The sequence below is a fragment of the Cyclopterus lumpus genome, chromosome 2, assembly GCF_009769545.1.
Source record: "Cyclopterus lumpus isolate fCycLum1 chromosome 2, fCycLum1.pri, whole genome shotgun sequence".
Taxonomy (NCBI): Eukaryota; Metazoa; Chordata; class Actinopteri; order Perciformes; family Cyclopteridae; genus Cyclopterus; species Cyclopterus lumpus.
Window position 1 is genome coordinate 5,730,186 of NC_046967.1, and position 20,375 is coordinate 5,750,560.

Genomic DNA, 20,375 nt, shown 5'->3' on the forward strand with positions numbered 1-20,375 from the left:
CTTTACCTCCATTTTAGCTTCATGGACTATTGATGATGGAAGTGCGACATCAGTAAATATACCAATGTATTGGGACATTATTCCTGAAATATTATTGTTTGTCTGATATTTCATGTCTGATATGTACAGTAGTACATTATCACCGCCCTTGTGTTTTTGGCGAGCAAAGAAAACGACTTTTTTTTTCTCTCCGACTGGTTTGACCAGAGAGGATTTGAAATGGAGGTGTCACTCGGGTTGTTTCTATTTTACTACGATAATGAAGTGAGGAGACCCGAGTCGGCTTTCAATGGGGGAAAAAATGGCTAGTGCTGCTTTTACTGATTTCATACACATTCAACACCTCACGGACATCTTCCACGCTTTATTTCTGATGTAGACAACTGCAAAACATTTAACTTTGGAGGTGCGATACATTCAAACTGGTTGTAGCTCAACTTTCGCAGCCAATTATCCCATGTGAATGTCTCTTTTAATTCGACGATCTTTGGCGTTACCTGTCAAGCAGCGACCCCTGGTGTCCACACGGCGCCAAAAGGCACTTTGCATATCCTGTTTCTCTGAAGGCTAACAGCAGAGCAGACTAGCCGGAGCCGCGTCGCGTGGATGCTCGGACTGCGGGACAAAACTAAATGCGAGGTAAAGCAGTGTTCCCCCTCTTAAACTAACCGACCACGCACTTCCATGGACTCATGGAAGTGCGTCGTCGCTTAGTTAGCTAAATGTCCTCGAGGCAATGTTCCTGTCGCGACAAGCTAAGCTGCTGCTAGCACACAAGCGTCAAGCGCGAGCTGTCCGGTTTCTTTTTTTTTATCGACTACCGTTACGTTATTTTTCAGTTTGTATACCATGTCAAGTTAAACGTTGACAGTATAGTTGATATTCAGTATGACGTTGCTCTTTTCTTTCCTGTAACTGAACACCTGCTCCACAGCCAGCTGGCGCTCCATTCTCTTGACTCCTTGAAGGCGCAGGTGCCTCATCTCTTCTAGCCACAGATAACCCTCCGCGATAACAGTTTATACTCCATTATAATTCTATAATTCAGGGGGGGGGAAACAATTGTCGGCGCTGTTGTCATGCCCGCTGTCATGCCCGCTGCTGTGCCCTATGTGTCACAGAAACATCCAGCAGCCAGTTATTTCATTCATTGTTTCATGCATTTCTTTGAGACTGTTACACGAGATTGACGAGGATCCCGAGCAAGGAAACATCCAGTCTTTTAACATAATTTTACTTTCAAGAATATTAATAATATACATGAATGCTATATTTAGCTATATATTTATATTGAGTGATTTCATCTTTGTTCAAACATCACCCCTATATTTCTTCGATTTTCAGAACAGAATAAAAAAGGCTGATATCCAATGATGGACGGGTATGTGTGAAATTACACAACTGAGTAAATACAATTCGTATTATTAAGTTGGGGCACAGCTGACTGAAGTCTGGGCTCCAGGTTTGCAGGGGACATGCTGAGTGACAGCTCGGTCATGGCTCGCATGCAGAAGAAGTTCTGGAAGACCAAGCAGGTCCTCATCAAAGCTACGGGCAAGAAGGAGGATGAGTACGTGGTGGCTTCAGACGCTGACCTCGATGCGAAACTCGAGGTAGGAGACGACAGAGGCAAAAACACCATCTTATTCCACCAGTACTTAATGCTAAACCTATTATTGCCTTGTGCCTTATTATTTCTTTATTGTTGTATGCTTAAGTCAGAGATGTTCTCCTGTAAAGGCTCACCCCCTGTAAATATGTGAATGAGATGGCTCAGTAGTGAGCAGGGTCGTCCTTCAATCAGAGGATCGGCGGTTCGATCCCCAGCTCTGCTAGCCCATGTCGATGTGTGCTTGGGAAGACACCAACATTGCACCTGTAGCTGTAGCTGTGCCTACGGTGTATGATTGATGGTTAATACTGAAGCATCAATGTTAGTGCACCATTTTACTGTTGTAGCTGTTAGTGGTGGATTTACAGTTTGGTTCCCAACCTAGGGTCAGGTCCCTCTAAAAGGGTCGCAAGATAAATCTCAGGGGTCGGGAGATGATTATTGAGAGGACTAAAGGGCCGAGAAAAACTGGTTTAATCATACAATGTATTGTTGAAGCTCATGTTTTTTTTAAATGTCAAATGTTAATCTGAAAAGTATCTAGTAACAGATAAAACCTACATGTAGTATTTATTGTGTGTCATTGTATGGGATTATGAATCTGCAGAATGAATTCAAAGAAGGCGTTGTCATAACGTCGGCATGTGTCGGCACAAGGTGTCTATTATTGTTTGTAGGGATTGTTTCCTGCCGCCTAGTTAGAACACTTCTAAGTATATGTGAGACGTCTAGCACCACATTGCAGCTGTGAAAATCCTGTCAATATTTTAAATATTTACAATACATTTTTGTTAAACTTTTCAACCATCGGCACCATTTGAAATGTCATCCAGTTGAAAGTGAGTGTGTCCTTATTGAATCATCTCCTCCTGTATCTCTCATCCGCATCTTTTTGTGTGTCTTTGGACACAGATTAGTCAATCAGAAAAAATGAACTTGATGTGCAGCTGTTTAATCCCCACGCGCCTCTGTTTTCTCCTCGGCTGTATAGCCGTGACTCAGAGATGGCAGGAACAAACATTCAGAGAGGTGCGTTGTGAAGGAGTCGTGAGCCAGAGATCTGACACTGCTGAGGCAGACAGACTGAAGGTGGACTGTTTATTCTGCAGTTAATCAGTAACTACACAAGTCACCTCCTGCCTCTACTCTGCTTGATATGTTTCCACTGAATAACAAAGTTCTAAAGTTATATTTTGAGTAACTAGATACCCAAAATGTGACATAAAAGAATAAAAGCTCTAATACAGTAACCCCCCAAAAAATCAGTCAAACAACTTCTGCTTTGCCATTGTCTCTATTTATTTATTTGTTTAACCTTTAATTTCCAAAGATATTATCATTGAGATTCAAAATCTCTTTTCCAAGGGAGTCTTGGTATACCAGTTTACCAGTCCTCTGTAGCTCCTCGTCACTGATAGAGGCTCCAGGCTATATTAGCCACTAGCATAATAGCCCTGAATCTGAGGTAACACAGGTGTTACTAATGAACAGCCTCTTTCTAGTCAGGTTTCCCCGTAAGCCATGACAGTGCGACAGCTTGAACAATACCAAGACCCTGAAATGGCTAAATAGAATTCAGACATCCGTAATCATATAACTTACACCCGCATTTTAGCAGGAGAACGAGGAGAGACCGTCCAGCTTTTTATATGTTTATTGACTGAACCCCCACCATATTGAGATGTCTGAGCTTGGCTGTTAATGCTCTCCACTCACAACACACACACACACACACACACACACACACACACACACACTGCACTTTCGTGCCTAAGAGGCTCTAAAAGTCAAGGTGACCCCTTCGTCCTCCAATCTTCTATCGGACGGCAGCACCGAAGGGACCTTGAAGCCTGCGTTGCCATGACTAACTGAAGGAGCATCACGCTGTTAAAGGAAGTCAGGAAAGATGTGAAGCGGTCACGTCGGAAACCGTCTGAAAACCATCTGAAAACCACGTGTTTGAAAATGGAACTGGTCTGTGACGTATTCTAATCCGGCCTGTTTGTCTCTGCAGTTTTTCCACTCGGTTCAGTTGACGTGCACCGAGCTGCTGAAGGTGATCGAGAAGTACCAGCACAGGATCACACGTGAGTCACGGTCAAAGTTGACTATCGCCTGACATCTCATCACTGAATAACGTTTCATTTCAGACATTATAATGTCCGATAAACCAAGGAACATTGAACTAACCGTTGTTTCCGTAATAGAAGATGCAGTTTGATGTGTTTATGATATGTTCTGCAGCTGTTTTGGGTCCCAGATTCCTGAACTAGGTCCTGTTAATGTGTTTAATATATTTACACATAAAATGCTTGGAGGAAACGCGTATAAGCTTAAAATCAAGATGAAATGAAAAATTCCCTTTTACTCTTTTTAGATCACATAATAATAATAATAATGTGCACCTATTTAAAAAAAGTATATTTATATATTTTATATATTCAATTTACAGCTTTAAGTTTTTTTTGTCCTCCACTGCTTCAAACAGAGATAGGAGTATCCTCCTCAGCACAGTTATGGTGTGAGGAAGTCACTATTCTACTTACTTACTGTGATTGAGGTCATCTTTGTGTTGTCTTTATTTATTTTTAAGATATATTGGTGCCTCTGGGGATTTAATAAGATGTTGAGATTTCCGTGTAAACAGTCCATATTGTCATTATTTTTCGTACTTTGCGGACATGTGAGACTTAACCCTTAAGCCGTATCTTCAGGCTTGTCTCAGGAGGAGAACGAGCTTGGCCTGTTCCTGCGCTTCCAGGCCGAACACGATCGCACAAAGGCCGGCAACATGATGGACGCCACCAGCAAGGCCCTGTGCACCTCCGCCAAGCAGAGGTTAGCAGCCTGAAACGATGAAGCCGATGTCTACGACGCATTCTGAACTACCTAAAGTTTATTTTTGCCCCGAGGTATTGTGCTGAATTTCTGAAAGTCTTCTTTTTTTTTTTTTTACATGAAAGGATGGCACTCTGCCCGCCGCTCCACCGTTTGCACCAGGAAGTGGAGACGTTCCGGCGGCGCGCCATCGCCGACACGCTGCTGACAGTCAGTTACATGGAGAAGGCCCGTACCGAGTACAGAGGGGCTCTGCTCTGGATGAAGGACGTCTCCCAAGAGCTGGACCCGGACACCTACAAACAGCTGGAGAAGTTCCGCAAGGTGGGAGGACGCTTGTTTGTAGATGCTCTCGTGATGGTGTGAAGTACGTGCACGGTTTCCATCATCTCGTCTTTTTCAGGTCCAAACCCAGGTCCGAGGGACGAAGAGCCAGTTCGAGAAGCTGAAGAACGACGTGTGTCAGAAGGTCGACATGCTGGGAGCGAGCCGCTGCAACATGCTTTCCCACTCCCTCTGTACCTACCAGGTCTGTGTCTGTAAAACAGTTTATTGTGACGACGTTTAAGTATCTTGATCTATCTTCCTTTTACTCAAAATATGTCTTTGTCCATCCTGTCGTGGCAGACCACTCTGCTGCAGTTCTGGGAGAAGACAGCCCACGCCATGTCGGGAATCCAAGAGGCTTTCCGAGGCCACGTCCCATACCAGTTCACCACACTTAAGGTACCTCAGGTTTCAGAGATGCTGGTGGACAGCAGCTGAAGTGTCTCTACATCGTATGTGTACAGATTATATAGCCCTCTGAGGCAAATTAGTGATTTTGGGCTATACAACATTTTTTTTATTGAATTACATTTGACCGTGTTCTTTTTTCGCACAGGACCTGCGAGACCCACTGGATGAAATAACAGAGGCGCAGAAACAAGAGGATAAGAAGGAGAGGCCTCGGCACAGCAACACAGACCGGTGACAGGACACACGTTGAAAGTAGAACACACTCATGTCTCATGCTACTGTCCTCTCCTGCCCCGTCATCACTGACACACTCACACTCACACACACACACACACACACACACACACACACACACACACACACACACACACACACACACACACACACACACACACATTCTCTCTCTGTTGCCAGGCATTTTTTTCCTTTTCTATAATTCTGCTCTGTCCTATTCTAAATGGTAAATGTACCTGTACTTGTATAGAGCTTTTCTAGTCTTCTGACCACTCAAAGCTCTTTAACACTACACTTCATTCACACACTGATGGGAGGAGCTAAGGTTCCACCTGCACATCAGCAGTAACTAACATTCATACACATTCACACACCATAGACACCGCTATGGGAGACATTTTGGCGTTAAGTGTCTTTCCCAAGAACACATCGACATGGCTAGCGGAGTTGGGGATCGAACTGCCGATCCTGAAGGATGACCCTGCTCACCACTGAGCCCGTCAGCCATTGTATTCTTGCACACAATCACCTCAGCTATGTCTTCATCAAACACGATGTCGGGGCCATGTTCACTCACACGTAAGTGGCAGCTTTTTACGTGTGATGAGCGGTAGTTGAGTGTTTTAGAAAAGGTGAATCTATACTGAGATTGCAGCTCCAAATCTACTACTTCTACCAAGGCTACTGCATTGCTAAAAATAGCATATTGCGTCTCGCCAGCTTGATAAGGCTCTCATTGTTTTTCCTCTCCCTCCCTTCCTCCTTCCTTCTTCCTCAGTCTGGTGTCCTTGGATGACGACAACAAGCCATCAGGAAGTGCCTCTGGCTCAGGTATGTGCTGGCCCCTGTAGGCTGAAAGACAGTATGGGGTCAGATCAGTCTCAATAATTGCAAATGCACACAGAGAGACTTACAAATGCAAACACAAAGATTTACAAATGCGCACAGAACAATTTACAAATATGTTTGATTTACAAATGCACACAGAAGGATTTACAAATAAATTAGACTAACAAATGCACGCAGAACGACGTCTCTGTGTTTATTTGTCAATCGCACTGCATTTGTTTGTGGATTGCTTCACTTTATTTGTGCCTTAGAGGGGCGTGGCTTATCTCCGTGGCTTTACTCCGTGGATAACTTCCGTCATCCACTATTTCTGCTTTATACTTGTTGTGGACATCCCATAAACGTCGGAATATCTAACGCCCTCGTGTTTGGGTTCATAACATTAATATTATAGATATATATATGTATACACAACATCACCCGTGGGCTCACACAGCTTTCTACAAGATTTACAAGATTATACCGAACTTTCAATGACTTACAACAATGGGGGGGGGGGGTGTACATTAATTGTATATCCCTCTGCAAATTGCGCAACTGTAACACTGGCAGCCCCGTGCGCTCATGTGATTGGCTGAAAATGAGGGCGACATCTGATTGGCTACAGCTAGGTCTATGTTGAAAAAAACGCATTTGCGGATCTAGCCACGGCAGGGGAGTCTCATAAATCCGCACACACGTGAAAAATCCACAAACAAATGCAGTGCGATTGACAAATAAATAAACACAGACACGTCGTTCTACGTGCATTTGTGAGTCTAATTTATTTGTAAATCCTTCTCTGTGCATTTGTAAATCGAACATATTTGTAAATTGTTCTGTGCGCATTTGTAAATCTTGTGTTTGCATTTGTAAGTCTCTCTTTGTGCATTTGCAATTATTGAGACTGATCTGACCCCATAAGACAGAGCCACATGTAGTGAATGGGTGCATTATGCTTCGAGAGAAAGGCAAATATTATTGTGTCAATTTATAATATAAAATGCTTTAATTAACTTTTTAGAGTATTTTAAATGCAACAGACAAAACAGAGGGCTTAGATGGAACTATTGCAGACAAATCAAGTAGTTTGATGACAATAATCATTGAAGGTAAATTAATAATAATAGTACGCAGCTGGAGGAGAGGGGTAACATTGAGAGGGAAAAACTCACAAGAATAAAACCGTATATATTTACGGGGGAAACGTGGATACCTTTTGCGACTATGAAGTCATTTAAAGGAACCACATCGCTTCACTTTATAAGGTTGGAGCGACCCACCCATCACCCACAGCCATGAGTGAGGAGGTGCAACAGTATGGAACAGTATGATATCCGTGCATCTGTTTATTGCCTTTTAAGTTCCTGATGCACAGAAGTTATCACCTTGTCCAAATCAGTTCTGCGGCTATTCAATTTTTCTTCAAAGTCTGGATGATTATGATACTCTGGGCTAAAATTACCAGTATTTCCTTAGTACTAAATCCAATTGCAAAGTATTATTTGATTAGGTGATGCACTGCAGGCATAATACACGGCAAGCAGCAGCATCTGTGGTGTTTTATGAGCTGCTTTAAGTGTTTTCTCTTTTTCTTTCTCGTACATCTACCACTTTAATCTTAGAGGACATCTAAGTTTATTGCTATGAATATTACCCTCCTCCCCCAGCTCTGTGATCTTTAATTTTAATGGTCCTAATTCAGTCTTGTAGATTTTTGTATAGTAAGCTGAGTTTACTTTCACATTTTTGGGTGGAAACATACACCACAAAAAATGTCAAATTGTAATTGTACCTGTGTTTAGCAATATGCAATATAAATACACAAAAGTATCAAAGTAATATTGTAATGTAAGAAGCTGCTTTTGAACAACCCTCATGGTAGGCTGGATAGTTGTAGTCACACTGTCAAATAATGTGCCCTCCTTTTCAGACCCCGCCCACATCAGTGATGGTTTGATGTCCTGTGACCTGCCTCGGCCTCCTCCTCCTCAGGGTGGAGACTTGCATGAGCCCTGGGGCTTTGGAGGCCTGTCACAGCTGCCTGCCTCTGGTAAACCGACCTGCTGTCGCTCTGTTTCTCCTACCGCCTGCTGATTCTGACACAATTTCACCTCTCCTGGGATATTTTTTATAACCCTGCTTCCTTTTTTTGCACTTTGGATCTGGATTCAGTCTGGCTGTCTGAAAGCAAGAGGCTTTGTTTCCATCACTTGTCATTTAGGAAAACACTCAAGCGTCTTCTTCACTTCTGAGACTCACTCCTTTGACATTCCATGATCATTTACAGTGACCTGTGGGCAGCTGTGTTGACATCTCATCTGCTAAAAGGAATACTTTGGCATTTTTTTGAAACACCATGAATAACTCCCTCATGGTGTTACCCAAAATGCATCATGTGATGTCATCATACGTTGTTGGATTGCCGGCTAGTCAAGATTAAGATCAAGAGCAGTGATTCCTATATAAAAAATATTTGATGCCCAAACAGACGGAAAGCTCTTGCAATTTATTGACATTAGGTGGCCAGTGATGTCATCGCTTGCACCTGTCTTTCATAGGTCTGCTGAGAAAAAGGTGGATTCAACCTGATGTCACTCGATTGAGAGGCTGAAAGCTGTGGATTGCAACTCAACTTTAATTCTTCTTCTATTGGGATCCAAACTATTTCAAATGGGAATATTACATTTGTTTTTTGTCTTATTGAAGGAAATAATCTAATATCAATATATAGGTGACTCGCCCCCAAACCTCTGATTGGCAGTTTATATAAATACAATACACATAAAAACAGCTCAACATGCAGCGTTTTCTTTAACTACAATAAAGACTGTAAGCATGGAAAATTCATCATGTTCCAGCCCTCTTTAATAGGGTGTGGTCTTTTTAGTATTTTCTGCCCTTGTTTTTCTTTTTCACGGTGACCTGAATCTGCTAAGAAACAACAGAATCCACTGAGGTGTATTTATTCCCTGTTCTACTCCCTTCCCTCTAGGTGGGGGTCTGCTTTCAGGTGCCGGGACAGGGCTGGGACCGGACGAGGAGGATGGCGAGCGGGGTGACATGGCCTTCCTCAAAGACCTCCTCAGCCCGGGCCCAGGGGCCGTCGACGAGTTCAGCAGAGAGTGGCAGGACGCCTTCGGGCTGTTTGACACTCCCAGCGCTCCTCAGCCGAGCACAGGGGCGGCAGGTGGCGTGGAGGCAGGTGGCGGGGAGGCAGTTGGCGTGGAGGCAGGTGGCCTGCCGGTGGCGCATTCCCTCTCAAGCCCCACAGGCTTTCTGCCCTCCCAGCTGCTGGATCACAGTCTGAGCTCCACAGGTCAGCCCCACTGTGCTCTGCTGGAGGGACGAGCTTGCCGCAGCACGCCAACCATCGCTCTCATCACTCTTTCTTTTTTTCTCCTAGGCTGGTCAACCCCGCCCATGTTCCAGGCTCCGCCCCTGCAGCCGCCTCCCGAGCAGGGCCAATTGGCTCATCCGGGCGCAAGTGCAGCAGCTAACGGTTCGGTGCTTTTGTCTCAAATTTGCTGTAAGTTCATCTTATTTAATCTGAATTAATTTACCTGCTGAGATAATTAACGTCTTCAAACTAGATTTTGACAAAGCGTAACAAAGCAGGCCCTTCTCATGTCAGTTATACATATTCACAGACAGTCGCTAAACTTCAACTTTCTTCTGACGACAGCTGCTCCAGGTGGATCCAAAGACATGTCCGCCTGGTACAACCTGTTTGCAGACCTGGACCCCCTCTCCAACCCCGACGCCATTGGACGCACCCCAGACGAGCTCCTCAATGCCTAGAGACATTGATGCACACACACTAGTTACCAGGAGATATGTGTACATATCCACACTTCTGAATACATATTGTGCGTTACACTGGAAATTGTTGTTTCACACCGGAAAAGGAAAGCGCTTCTGCAGTTTTGTCGATGACTGTTAACGCTCCACGTGGAGCTACTGACCTTCAGAAAACCTCATTTTGGTTTGTTACCTTTTATTTATCGCAGCAAGCGGAGAGAATATTTGGGTTCCAGGTTTATTTTGTGGGGGGGGTTCTGTTTAGTTCATGTTTGCGGCGTTTGGGTGTGTGTTTGTTTGTCACAGGGGTCTTAGGGTGTAAAAAAAGAGTCTCTATTGACGGCTTACTGTTGTTTAATCATGGAAGCACATGATTGTCACAGCAGGGGCCGGTACCACCAAGAGAAGTGGCTTATCCAGCTGTCTTTGGACTTAAAGGTATTGTTTTGAAGGATTGTTGTATGATGTACTTATATATATATACAGTCAGTGTGTTACTTATAGTTATCGTTACTTACGATTTGTTTTTAAGTGGCTAAAATATATTTTGGTGCTGCTCCCATCCATAACAAGGTAATACACTAACTATGTATACGTACCTCATTCAAACCCACTTCCAAACTATCCCTTTAACTCATACTTTTTCATGGTGTAACAGTGCTGACCCTTATGGAGTGGATCACCGTGCTGGACAGCTGGTTCAGTTAAGGAGTTCCCGACACAATTCTGACGTGCACAAAAGTTTAGAATTATGTGACGAGTCCGAGACATTTGCAGCAGTAGAATCCGTTAGCCCGCCGCGATGGCCATGTCTTTTAATTAAGAACTTCCCCTCCTCTACATGTGTGATGTCATCGCTCCAGTAACGGGGTACCGATGTTTCTTCACAAACTCTGGATCCTGAAGACTCCAGCGGTTTGATGAAAGATGTGATGCTTCACTGAGCTCCCTCAGGAGATTCTCCGTTGTCTGGTCTAAAGGCGACTCTGACCCGTGAGCCAGATTACAGGCACACTGTCCAAACTAATACACGTTTGAGATCAGTCTCAAGTCCCAAGCCAAGAAAACATTTTTTTGTGAAAGTTGAAACATTTATTTTGCCGTGGTTTTCTTTTGGGTCGGGTGGGTTATTTAAGTCCTATAAATCTGCAACTAACGGCACAGAAGCTGCATCAAACTGTATTTATTTTCATTAAAAAACTAAAGTAACACTAATATAACGAGTGAAATACTGTATTTTTTAACTCTGTGTTGTGTATTTTCAGAATTCACAGATGGATTTTTGAAATCTATTTTATGCGAAGAGAATCAACACTGGAGAACTATTACCGTGTATTTCTGATTTCATTTGTATGTTTGAGGGAAATGCCACCAACTGGTTTTGAATGTTTTCCAAAATGATGATGCAGTCGGGTTTCTAAAGTCTTATTATTATTATCATTATGGTAAATTGGTAAAAAGAAAAGTATACCTAAGTTGTTGAGATGTGAATATCACGTCCACCAAATCCTCAGTTTCAGTTGTGTGCCTGTATAGATCTCACTCAAGGGAGAAAAGTGATCAGAGAGGAAAAAACAACTCTTTTTATATAAGCTGCGTATTAGTATCTGCTTTTCTGGGGGAAATAGACCCCCACTACACAGAACCTGTCACTTCTTTGGTTTTGGGAGACGACTGTGCTTGTGTTTCTGTCGCATCATGTATTCTACCGTTTACTCTTGATTTACACAACAAAAGAATGTATTTCTCAAGTCAATCACAAATGCTTTATTTAATTCAACTATGCCTTTTTATTTCACTGAAGGGAACAGATTAAAACTTGGCAGTTCTGTTTCCAATAAACTGGACAAGCAAACAAAGAAATCATTGTTGAGAATTTTTGTCGCGTTGAGCTCGGTTCCAAAAATGCTGTTTATTCACTGAGAAGGAAATTGAAAAAAATAATGAATCTTCTCTTTTAAACTACTTTTTTTATTTTTGTAAACAGAAGTCTTTAAAAAAAAAAAAAAGACAAATGGGACCGCGTCGGTGTGTGATTGTTTTACCAGCAAGTGGAACTCGGCTACGTGGGTAGCAGCTGTTGGTCTGCTCCCTTCCTAGTATTGTAGACTTAGCGTTAGTACATCTTGCGTGTGTCTTATCCACTACAACCTGAGATGGGTGATGTAATCTATTCTCGGTTCAAATTCTCTGGAGACCCCAATTACACTCCTGATAAATAAATACATTATTATACACAATAATGAGACATGTTGTAATTCACAGTAATCAGCAGAGAAAAAGACAGAAGGGTATGGTACAATTGTTGACTCATTCAGATACATATCTTTGTCAGTTGATAATACAAACACAGTGTGCCTCGTTATTTACAGATCCAGTACATTCCTAGTAGTAAAGACATTTACAGGAGGGAGGAGTCGGAGCACGGACGTCAATCACATTGTATGTATGTCACTTTCAGCTCAGGGTTTCAATTCAAAAGAATGTAAGACCTCAAATGAACCAAAACAAGGAGCAGAAAGACGCTAAAGGTGAACTGCAGCCAGGAGAAGATTTTCCTCATTTGATTCGTCCAACTGTATATTGACAAGTGCAGCTCAAAGATTGGGACAAATACTTGTAACACCAAATTTGCAGGGTCTTTAATGTTGGATACTTGTGTACCCACGTGGTCTTCGGTGTATTTGGGATCATCACCCCCCATCCCCCCCCCCTTCTGTCTGGACACATTTCACGATACTAGCAGAGCAAGACACAAGAGAAAATCTGCGAGGGAAAAAAAATGAAAGCGAGAGCTGGAAATAAAAAGGAGGAACAGAAGGGGATGGAGTTGTAGTGGATTAAAAAGAGGGGGCGCTGAGGAAGAAGGGGGGCAGGCGGACACGGGTGGAACACGCTGCACATGTCATAGCCCTGGCCCGCGTTTCCCATAGATACACACGCTGGCCAGCAGGGGGCGGTGTAATCAGCTCCCTGCTACCAGTTTACGCGTCGGAGGCATCAGCTTGTACCAGTAAACGGCTGATAGAAGTACACAACAGACTTCTGGATTTAAGTCACTTTAGGTGGTCTAAATATGGATTGTTTATGAGGACCACCTCACTTCCCCGCCTCTGTATGTATCTATGGCCGCCGCAGTGCTCGACAAACGGACATGATCTGAGTACCGCGCCGCTTTAGCGAAACTGAGCAGTCTGAAATATCAGGCACATTTCCAACGTCTCCTCGTCGCGACCGTTCAAGTTTTGCTACGTTATATCTGGCAGCACCAATTAATTAGCCTCCAAACTCTTGGTCGCCAAGGAAACCAACAACCCTTTTTTTTCCTCTTCATTCTTCGTTTCAAATAATGGAAGGCATATTTTATACATCAAGATAAATAACTACAGATAGAAAAAAGAGATATGTCCGTGGAAAGGCGCCATGGTATAATACGATGAAATCAAAGAGTCTGTCCCTTTTCTCCTCCCCCGAAAAAACAGGAACATATCCAGCACTGAAGGTAGAAGAAAGCGATGAAATGTTAGCCGCGCTCGCGCTGCAGGACTCTCGCGTGGTGGTCGTCTGAGGAGGAGAGAGCTTAGCTGGCATGCTGAAGGCATTTTTTAATTATTTTATTTTTTTGGAGCAGAAGGGTTTCTGATCTGGTAAAGTAGGCGGGGTTTCTTTTGTCTAGGGGTTGGGGGGCGTTGACTTTAAAGCCGTCGTGGGCCGTCAGAAGCTCTCGGGCTCCTCCAGCAGGCAGGGCTGGGTGGACAGAGGCACGAGGGACGGGGAATGGCTGCGGAGGCCCACCGCGGAGCGAAAGCTCAGGTCCGGGGTGGGCAGCAAGGGCTTGAGGATGCTGACGAGGCAGAAGGCGGAGCCGCTGTTGGGGATGAAGTTAACCTTGTTGCGGTCGGGACACAGGAAGGGTGGGAGCTCCTGCAGGGGTTTGAGCCTGGAAGCACACATGCAGGGACACATTTAGCCCCCGACAACAAGTGCCGTGGTTACGTCATATTTTACAAGGAAACGTGTATACATTGTTTGTTGGGGACTATTTTTAACGGCGGAATAATCCACATTTGGTGCTCAAGTGAGTATTTGGGGCAGCAGGATGGTGAATGTGGGATTGAGTAAATAAACTAGTGTGTGTGTTCTTGGTTATGAAGTACCATGTCACCCAGGGACAGTGTGTTTAATTTAATTTAAATAGTTGTTTTTTTCTATTTATAAATGGTAAATGGACCTGCACTTTTCTAGTCTTCCGACCACTCAAAGCTCTTTAACACTACATGTCATCATTCACCCATTCACACACTGATGGGAGGGGCTAAGATTCGTCAGGACTAACTAACATTCATACACCGTAGACCAGCAATGGGAGACATTTTGGGGTTAAGTGTCTTGCCCAGGGACACATCGACATGGACAAGTGGAGCCGGGGATCGAACCGCCGATCCTCTGATTGAAGGACTATCCTGAGTCACCACTGAGCCACAGTCGGTATATAAGATTTGTTCACAATATAATAAAATAAAGAATACTTCCAAAGGCAGGTTGATTATTCTTTTTTTTTTTTTTAACGTAAATATCCTGTATATTTTAACACGTTTTGTCCAGATATTCTACTCACATGGTCTCCTCGGACACTTTGACCTTCTCGCAGCCCTCTGGAGGTTCCCTCTTGAACATGTAGCTGTTGTTGGGTCTGGGAGAGGCGGCGTACTTGGGCAGCGGGGAGCAGGGGCCCAACTCTGAGGACAGGGCAGAGGGGGGGAGAGACTGGAGGTCAAAGGTCGCGGCGAGCAACAGATCACGCTCAAAGAGACTGACAGGGCACGTGTACAGTGTGTGGTGTGTTTCCACCTTTGTCCTCATAGGGGCTGCCTCCACCCGTGTCATTGAGGACGGTGAGGTAGGAGGGCGAAATGGAGTCGGGGCGGCTACTGCTGTTGCTATGGTTACCACTCAGGCCGCCCCCTGAGGGGGTCTGCGTGTCGATGCTGCGGGTGCTGCTGCTGCGCCGTGGGGGGACCGGTGGGGGCGCGCGGTGCCCATCTGGGACGTCCTGTGGCTGACAAGCACAAATGAGGTCACAATAACAACGTAGCACCGGGGGCTTAAACCCCGGACAGCGGTGGGAACTGATTTCAGTGAACAACTCATCTTCTGAACACCAGAAAGTGCTCAGAACTCACAACAATGGTCTCGTCCTTCTCAGGCGTGTCTCGGATGATGATGCGTTCGATCTCCTGGTTAAGGCCCTCCACGCTGTTGCGGAAACGAGGGGCCGATGACTTGGAGATGGGGATGGGGATCAGGATGGTCTTGGGCATTGATGACTGCAAAACACACACAAAGACCCCAACAGTTCATTTTAATTGCAGTGCGACTGCAGGAAAAACAGAAATACATAGTTCATATGTCGTCGTATTGCTCAGCACAAGCAGGAGGAATTACAGACGCACTTGTAATACCGACATAGCTAACCATAAATCATAAATATATGACAAATAACAACTTTCCCTCCCACACAATAACAAAAACACGGTTTCATTGGAAGTACAGGCGGCTTAACTATTACATATCGTTGTTCATAAAACTGGTACTAGATATGTTTATGTTAAACATCTGATCACAAATGCACAAAATTGAAATAATCAAACTTTTCGAATAATGTAAATGGCACGTTTTATAAAGGGGAGGGAAGCGCTTTATCTTTTTCAAAAAAGCTCCTGCTAGCCGGCAGCTCTTTGTATCAGGAATGAGCTTTTGTCAAAGCTATTATGAAAAAAAAGAAAGTTGCATGATAACTCCAACCAGTCCTTCTCTCTCAGGAGACATGAGCCAGACAGGGACATGAGGAAGAGTGGGACGTCCTCAAAACTCTCCGGATCAGGGGAGGCAGTTCCTCTGGGAGCCGAGTCTGTGCGGTCTCCATTGATTACCTGCGACTGGATGATGGTGTGGCTGCCATTGAATGGGGACTTGCGGTCTTTATCCCTCCGATGGCGGCTGCTTCGTTTGCTGCGCTGGAGCTGCTGACGCAATTTGGCAATCTGGAAACAGACGGACAGATCTTGTTAATGACGGCCTCTTCCGGTCCAACTGTTTGTATATTTGGGCCGTAGATTCAGGAAAGAGACTGACCTCCTTGAGCTGGTCGGTGCTCCCGCAGGAGGCCGAGCGTTTGTGAGAGCCCCTCCTCCTCTCATCTGCCCAGGCCCTGGGGGTCTGACACACACACACACACACACACACACACACACACACACACAGTAGGGTTAGAGCCAAATATCAAACAGATGCACTAAACAGCGAAACAGGAACAAAATAAAACCCAGACCTGTAAAAAAAAAGCCATCAATAATGCAATTCATTGTTTGTGCTTGGATGCATGCAAACTCATAAAACAGGCCATTATTGTATTGGGTTATCACCCTGTGCCTAATTAGCAAATGCTAGCATGCGAACATGGAAAACATTAGACTTGCTAAACGTCAGCATGTTAGCATTGCAGCTGTGCTAGCAAATACTAGCATGCTAACAAACTAAGACATACATGGAAAACAATACATTTGCTAAACATCCGTATGTTGTCATTGCAGTTGCAAGCATTGTTGATGTTAGCATTACTTAGCAAATGCTAGCACGCGCACACACACACACACACACACACACACCCACCTGCGTCGCCTTGTCCCTCATGTAGGGGGATTGCAGGTGCTGGCTGTCGTCCTGAGGCCAAGGACCTGTCAGGTGGGAGCCAGCGAGCGCGCCCTGCGAGGGCCACAGCTGGACGCAATGGCGGGAGACCGAGAGGAGAATGAGGAGTCCGGAAGGGGAGGGGGGAGGCCCTCAGCGGAAGAGGCGGGGGATGCCGGAAGACGCGGAAGAGAACCTCGGGAATATGTGGGACGATAAGGCCACGGATGCCGTCTGAAAGAAAGAGGGAGAGAGGCGAGTCAGGTATGCCGTGTCGATGTAAACAACAACAACAACAACAAATCATCGACACACAGCTGGCCTGCAGGATTAGCTTGTGACTGTCTTGCTCTGTGTGTCTGTCTAGGTTTGTGTGTGTGTATGTGCATATGTGTCTAGGAGTGTGTGTGCGTTGCCAGATTGATGTTAATCCGTCCCGTGCTGGGCAGAGCAGATATGCCCCCCGCCCTGGTTAATGCCATTAAAAGAGCTTAAAGCAGGGGGGAGGCACTGAGGGGACAAGTGCTGGCTTCTACCCGACTGACCCTGATTCAGACACCCATGGGTCCTTGCGGGTTGTCAGCCGGCAACAACTCTGATGACTTATTTCAGATTAGCATCGAAAAACAAACCATACCTTTTAAAACAATGCCATGCTATGTAAAGCTGGAGCACCAAAACTCCTACGTGTACTGAACCATGCAAATAATCTTGTTTTACTGCTAATGAGTTTGACTTTGCAAGTTAATTGTGATTGACATTTTTAATGAAAAATACTTGTTTAAACAACCAGTTTAAACAACAATGCAGCATTAATAAAGCCACACACAACATAATCCATTCTAATTCAATGCAAAGCACCTTGCAGCATCGAGAATGCGTTTATTTATTTTTTGTGGCATGGCTGCCCCCCCACCCCCCTGAAGAGCATCTTACTGACAACATGCATGTACAAACACACAGCATCATCGACTGGCAGTGCTGGTCCAGGAGCAAGGGGGGTGGCCTTGACCAGCACACATCGCTGTTGCTAGGGAACAGGACCGACTGGTCTTCATTCATTAACACTCACTGTGTGTGTGTTTGGGCATCAGAGGTCTCTCAGCAAGATGCTCAGCCGTCTTTATGTTACCTCTGCCATGTGCAATGCAATGGCAGACAGTAACAGCACTATTTTAAGTTTGCGGGGATCCCTTTAAACCAGATAAGCTCATAACAGATACATATTTTATTGATCCACCAAGAGCAAAAGTACTAATAAGCATGGGACGTAAATCTACTATCTTCACCATTAATCATATAAAAGCCCAGTATTTTGTTCAACCAACAGTCCAAAACAGAAAGATTCAATTAACTACTATATACTATTCACAATACATCATAGTTGAGAAAACAGCAAATATCTTCTTTGTAGTTGCTTTTTCTTTTAACAAATGACCTAAACGGTGGTTTAATTTTCTGTTGACGGACTAATCAATGCATTGGTAAAGCTCTAGTTTAACACACCTGCCTTAACTGTGCCAATGGAAAGAAAACTAATGGAACAAGAAGACTTCACGGCCACGCACAATACTAATACATACACTTATCTTGCAAATTGCTGGGTTTTATAATACGAAATAGGATTAAAGCAGAGATAAACATTTTGGGGAATAAAAAATAAATAATAAATGCTCCCTGAATATCAATTATCAACACAATCACATGCACATCATAAAAGCACATTTTGTTTACTGGGAGACTGGCATGCACCCCCCCACGTGATATAATCACCATCATCAAAACCTACTGCATGCAACGCCACACGAGAAGCAGAGCATCGTCCATGTTGAGATTAAAGCGTGTGCGCGTGTGTGCGAGAGAGGAGAGAAACACGCTCACCTGCAGAAACGTGATCGAGCTGCGCTGCATGTAGAAGAGCATGGAGGTCCACGGCTCCCCAGCTCCCGGTTGATATCCGCCGCCACTCGGAGACGTTAACGACGCGCTGGGAACCGACGGTGTAGGCTACGTGAGGAAAAGGCCTCTTCGATATAAACAAGCGGACATAGAAAAGACACTAAAACGCCGTGCGCGTAGACGGCAGCGAGACGGGAGGTGTCAAAATGGGCGTTGCTGTGTTCGCAACCTGCCTCCTCCTCGTCGTCGCGGATGGATGTTTTTTCTTCCCCCCCCCCCCCCGGCTGATGCGGCACGACGGCTGGAGCGGCCACCGAAACGCTTCCTGGTCGAAGAAAAAATAGTAAAAAAAAAAAAGGAGATTGTTGTCCCGAGGAATGTCGGGAAAACGACGGAAAAAAATTACAGAAAATACAGAAGGGGGATAGAGAAGAAGGTGGTGATGCTGTGCTAGCCTCGGTTGACACGACAGGAGAGGTACCAGTGTGAAGCGCGGAGCAATACACGCGGGAAAGCGCGGTCATTGTTTTCAAAGTAAAAGTATTTTTTTTTTTTTTAAATTCCAAAAAAAGAGTTAACAGGTGTACCGGGAGTTTAATGGTTTGTGCTAATTTACTGCAAGGTTTTTGGAAGAACGCACAATATCAACTGACATTACGAGTGATTCAAAGTGGGGCCGTGTTAATTATTTAAGTAAGGAAATGTTATATTATTTTGAATGAAGGTCGCCCAACTTCCGGTGCAGTTCCGGTCGCCTCTCAGACTTGACGCTACCGAAGGAGAGCTCTGACGTAGCGCACCGAACGCTGCGCCGCTCGTGCTGATGCTGCAGTTGCTATGGCGCGTGGAGCAGACGGCGGAGGGCGAGGTAAACAAGCTGGGGAGAGGAAATGTCGCCCTCGTGCGACAACTGATGGGAAGTCTGTTCATTTAAACAAATTAACATTTATAAAAGGACTGTTAGATGTTTCAGTACTTTCAGAATAAAAGGCCCTGGAAACCCGAATGAGATGTCACCATAACAAATATAACCAACAATTATTTAATACATTTATTTAGTTTTTTTTTCTTCTTCCATATTGACTTGCAAATGTTTACATAAACTGTACCAAGCAGATGCATAGCAATGGGATCAAAGGCCGTGTCCATTGAATGCAAAAAACAGAATTCCATAAACATTATGCAAATATCAATGCAATACACATACATATGTTGTTTTTTTCTCATACAAATTACAGATTACAAAAAACATAAATGAAATATTTTCATATGCCCTGAAAGCAGCGGCTGAACATACAGAATGGGCACGACGACGTCTCAGGACGCCCGTACAACGCCGACAATTCGACCGCTTGTAAAGAAAACACGACACGTGCGTCGATCAGTCGCTCGGACATCGAGGGGGCGGGACAACAAGAAGCAGAAATAATATCCAGCGTGCTACGGAGGGGGGTTTGGCTTCTTTTAGACGAGTTTCTCCGACAGGCGTTCAAGGAGCAGAGTCTGGACCTCCAGTCATACAGCAGGCAGCTCAACAGAGTCCACAGTGACGGCGATGCAACGGATCCCTCCGCAGGTTCGATTCCGGTGATTGTCGCGTTAAAAGGACTCCGGAGTTTGAGCCGTTCCTGGCGTTCGTTGTGCAAGCAGAGGGCGTTCCATGAAAACCCATTGATTTTAAGTGTTTGTGCCCCCCCCCCCACGAAAAATAGTCCAGAGGATTGTCATCTGTTTT

At 44.6% G+C, this 20,375-nt stretch overlaps 2 protein-coding genes across 3 annotated transcripts; one reads left to right on the forward strand and one right to left on the reverse strand.

Moving 5' to 3' along the window:
• The first annotated feature begins 533 nt into the window (after nucleotides 1–533).
• ical1 (islet cell autoantigen 1-like) lies at nucleotides 534–11,914 on the forward strand. 2 transcript variants are annotated; one of them, XM_034551781.1, is made up of 14 exons: nucleotides 534–639; nucleotides 1,345–1,381; nucleotides 1,463–1,613; nucleotides 3,627–3,699; nucleotides 4,327–4,450; nucleotides 4,576–4,774; nucleotides 4,854–4,979; nucleotides 5,078–5,176; nucleotides 5,334–5,419; nucleotides 6,201–6,253; nucleotides 8,184–8,303; nucleotides 9,246–9,569; nucleotides 9,657–9,779; nucleotides 9,936–11,914. In XM_034551781.1, exons 2-14 carry the CDS (start codon nucleotides 1,371–1,373, stop codon nucleotides 10,049–10,051), a joined length of 1,605 nt encoding a protein of 534 aa, XP_034407672.1. In that variant the 5' UTR covers nucleotides 534–639; nucleotides 1,345–1,370; the 3' UTR covers nucleotides 10,052–11,914. The 2 variants fall into 2 exon arrangements, with proteins under 2 accessions (XP_034407672.1, XP_034407681.1); XM_034551790.1 differs by lacking the exons at nucleotides 9,246–9,569; nucleotides 9,657–9,779; nucleotides 9,936–11,914 and adding an exon at nucleotides 8,812–9,236.
• Nucleotides 11,800–19,140, reverse strand: fam117ba (family with sequence similarity 117 member Ba). The gene is made up of 8 exons (XM_034551803.1): nucleotides 18,623–19,140; nucleotides 16,724–16,975; nucleotides 16,187–16,270; nucleotides 15,985–16,095; nucleotides 15,235–15,378; nucleotides 14,903–15,110; nucleotides 14,670–14,790; nucleotides 11,800–13,991 (listed from the first exon to the last, which is right to left on the reverse strand). The coding sequence occupies exons 2-8, from the start codon at nucleotides 16,742–16,744 to the stop codon at nucleotides 13,766–13,768; spliced, it is 915 nt and encodes a 304-aa protein (XP_034407694.1). The 5' UTR covers nucleotides 16,745–16,975; nucleotides 18,623–19,140; the 3' UTR covers nucleotides 11,800–13,765.
• Nucleotides 19,141–20,375: the final 1,235 nt, after the last annotated feature.